We start from the raw sequence: 3036 nt of genomic DNA on the forward strand, positions 1-3036 counted from the left end.
GTGGGTCAATTTACACTCCTTGGATTTACTGAATAGGTGCCAGCTATCTGTACCAGGTGTCAGCTGTGGAACCCCCACACAACTCGTTAGCCTTCCTTCACATCATTGAAAAGGGTAAGAACTCTGCTGTCAAACAAAGACACACCCAGTTTAAAAAGCTTTTGTTGTTGCTCGGGTAAACCTGGCACAGCACAGAAAAGGCCTGTTCCCAGTCACTGTGTTGATGACTGCGCTGGTGCAGAAAAACTGGAGCAGACCAGTTACTACTGCTGTTGTGCTGACCAGGCGCATCTGCAAGGACCCTTGTGTACCAACCTGGCAAAGCCTTTTGTACAGTGTTTGGTTCCTGGCTTACAGCTCTGTCAGGGAGCAGCAGTTCAGCTGTCCGTCTGCTTAGCTAAGCGCAGCTTGGTGTTTCTGTTAGCACAGAACTTCTTTAGACTGTCATTGTGGGGAAAAATCATTATAGCAATGATAATGTTGATCTTGTGAGATCTTTGGACAGAACCATTAGCCTGCCTCCATACTGTAAGAACTGTAAGGTGTCTGCTAAGTGCTTCCAGATAAAGATTTGTGCTTACAGCCTGTATCAGGGTTTTAGGTATAAATTAATTTCCATTTTTCTTTGCACAGAATGCTAGTAGTTTTGTTTGGATGGAAACACTTTCAATGCATTTCTGCAGGAAGAGGCAGGAACTTGTCTTAGGAAGGCTAAAATGGATTGGGGGGGGCGAGTGCCAATATGCACTGCTGTTTTGAGAGTCCAGTTTAACTTGTGGAAACGAATCCATGTAAGGCTGGATTTTTATGGACTTTGAGATTACTCACTTAGTCTACCTTACAGGCTTTGCTTTGCCTTTCATCCAGTATCCAGATTGTGGTTATGGATTCTGCAGAGGAGAAAAGTACTTAAATATTAAACTGTTTCTGCAGAGCTGTGGTCTTGCGTCATCTTGCTGACTCTGAATTCACGTTGGCAGAAAAATGAAAATAATTGTGTGGCCTCGTGGTAGACATTCCAGAGAGAATACTTCCTCCTGTGCCTCCTTTGTAGGCACAGATGTGCTTTCTAATTACACTTTGCCAATTAATCCAAATTTATCAGTTGTTCTAGAAATTGACTTCTGAAATTTTGTACTTGCAAGTTAACATTCTGTTTTGAACCTGCATTTCAGTCCTTGTTTTGAGATTACACCGTTGCTGGTTCTCGCAAAGCAAGAGAGGACCGTGTCCTGTCAGTGAACCTGTAATTTGTTGGGTTTTTTAAACTGTTACTTTCAAACAGAACTTTTTGCCTTCCTGGCTGTGGCACCAAGGTATGCCATTTCAGCTCTAATCTAGGACCTCAGCCATCCTCAGTGTCACTGAAACACTAGGACTGGCTCTACACCATTTGCTCCTCCTAATGTAACTTAACATGTTTTGTTTCTTCCGTAGAGCTGCTTTGTAGCAGTAAGGCTGTTACGAGACACAGTGTACACGCAGAGCTGTTTTTCCATAGTGGTATTTCTTTTCCTGTACTGTAGTTTATAAAAAGCTAAGACAGAGTTTTATTTCAGTATAAAAGCAATACTTACTTCTTAGAGTGAAACAAATGTGGTGTTCAGTAACATGTTTCATGAACTTGGGTTTTGTTGTGACATATATTCATTGTTTGAAATCACATCTGTCCTCTAGCCTCTCCCCCCAGGACATGCTTTGCACTGCCAGAACAGTGCATTTCAGTTAAGCAGCAGTTTAGTAGGTTGTATTGCACTTTCCTATATCAATCATTCATTGTTCAAACAAAAGAAGGAATAGAAAAACAGGCTTAAGGAAAGTCAGTATGAAGTATACACTATTGCCACTATTAAACACTATTAAAAAACACTATTAAAACTGCAGTCACAGCACTCACATACTTAATGCTCAATTTCAGGTAGGATGTATGGAGGCAATAGCTTCCATTTCAAGGCAGTTAACCTTTACAACAGATGTAGAGTTTCACACCCAAAGAACGTACCTGTTACAAACGTCTAGTAAAAAATCACTGACAGTGTTTTCGTGCCTGTTACAGAAGTCTTTCTGGAAAGTGTTTTTCATCCAGTCCTCAATGTTACACACCTTGACTCTCTCTGAATACCAGCAGATGGATAAGTATTTTAAAGCAGGTCCCAGGAGAAAATTATCCTTCTTTAGTTCCACTGGAGAGTAAAAGTTCAACAAAGACCACAGTAAAGGATCCTGAAACACTTCTAGCATCTTGTGACATGTTTTTGCTAAACTTCTCCTACTGTTTTTGTCCAGAAAAGAAAATAGATGTAAAAGGCATTCCCGGTTCAGCTGGGTTATATGCATGGCCCGTCAGTGCGTGAGGAGGAAGACAGGCTCCTGGCCCTGCGGAGTAACAGCAGTGCTGGAGGGGCTCAGAAACACCAGAAGGCTGTTGCACATATATGGTTGTGGAATGGTGTTTATTTTTGGCTGACAACTGATGCACAGGGAAAGGAAAGGAAACATGCATGCAACTCTTGTTCAGTTTCTACAAGGGAATTGAATTGGCATGGAGAATAGCAGCACATGACTCCCACGAAACACTTCCTTAGAAGGGGTTTCTTTCCTTTCAGGCATGCCCAAAATTTAGCAAAGTTCTTGTTCTGACGTAATGACCTGAGGGGGTGGAGGCAGGGGGTGTTGCAAGGAATAGCTTTGCCAGCCTCTCGGGTTTGAAGAATTTGGCCGAGTAGAAGGTTTGTTTTTGCAGTGTGCAATGACTTTAGCCTTGATCTGCTCACTGATTTTTATAAGGCTGTACTTTTGCTTCATGTAGGTTTTGTTCTATTACCATAGACTTGGAAGTTTTGGTGGGAAAAGGATATACAGAGTTGGTTTTTAGAAGCTGAAGTGGTTGTTTTCCAAAAACAGGAGAAACTGTAGCAGAAAGTCTCTCCTAGAAATAAAAATGAAGCTACAACAACGGACAGGTCAGAATTAAAAGCAACAGTGAACAGGCCTGTAACTTTCATGTTTGTGAAATAGAAATGCTCAATATTGAAG

General features: G+C 41.6%; 1 protein-coding gene across 1 annotated transcript in view; it reads right to left on the reverse strand.

Moving 5' to 3' along the window:
• FBXL22 (F-box and leucine-rich repeat protein 22) overlaps positions 1-2365 on the reverse strand; it is a 3136-nt gene extending 771 nt beyond the window's left edge. The window contains exon 1 of the mRNA XM_010179480.1: positions 2003-2365. Within this exon, the coding sequence (XP_010177782.1) occupies positions 2003-2337 (335 nt within the window). The 5' untranslated portion in view covers positions 2338-2365. The remainder of the gene's footprint in view (positions 1-2002) is intronic.
• Between the last annotated feature and the right edge of the window lie 671 nt (positions 2366-3036).

Source organism: Mesitornis unicolor, unplaced genomic scaffold, assembly GCF_000695765.1.
Source record: "Mesitornis unicolor isolate BGI_N332 unplaced genomic scaffold, ASM69576v1 scaffold8672, whole genome shotgun sequence".
In the NCBI taxonomy this organism is placed as follows: domain Eukaryota; kingdom Metazoa; phylum Chordata; class Aves; order Mesitornithiformes; family Mesitornithidae; genus Mesitornis; species Mesitornis unicolor.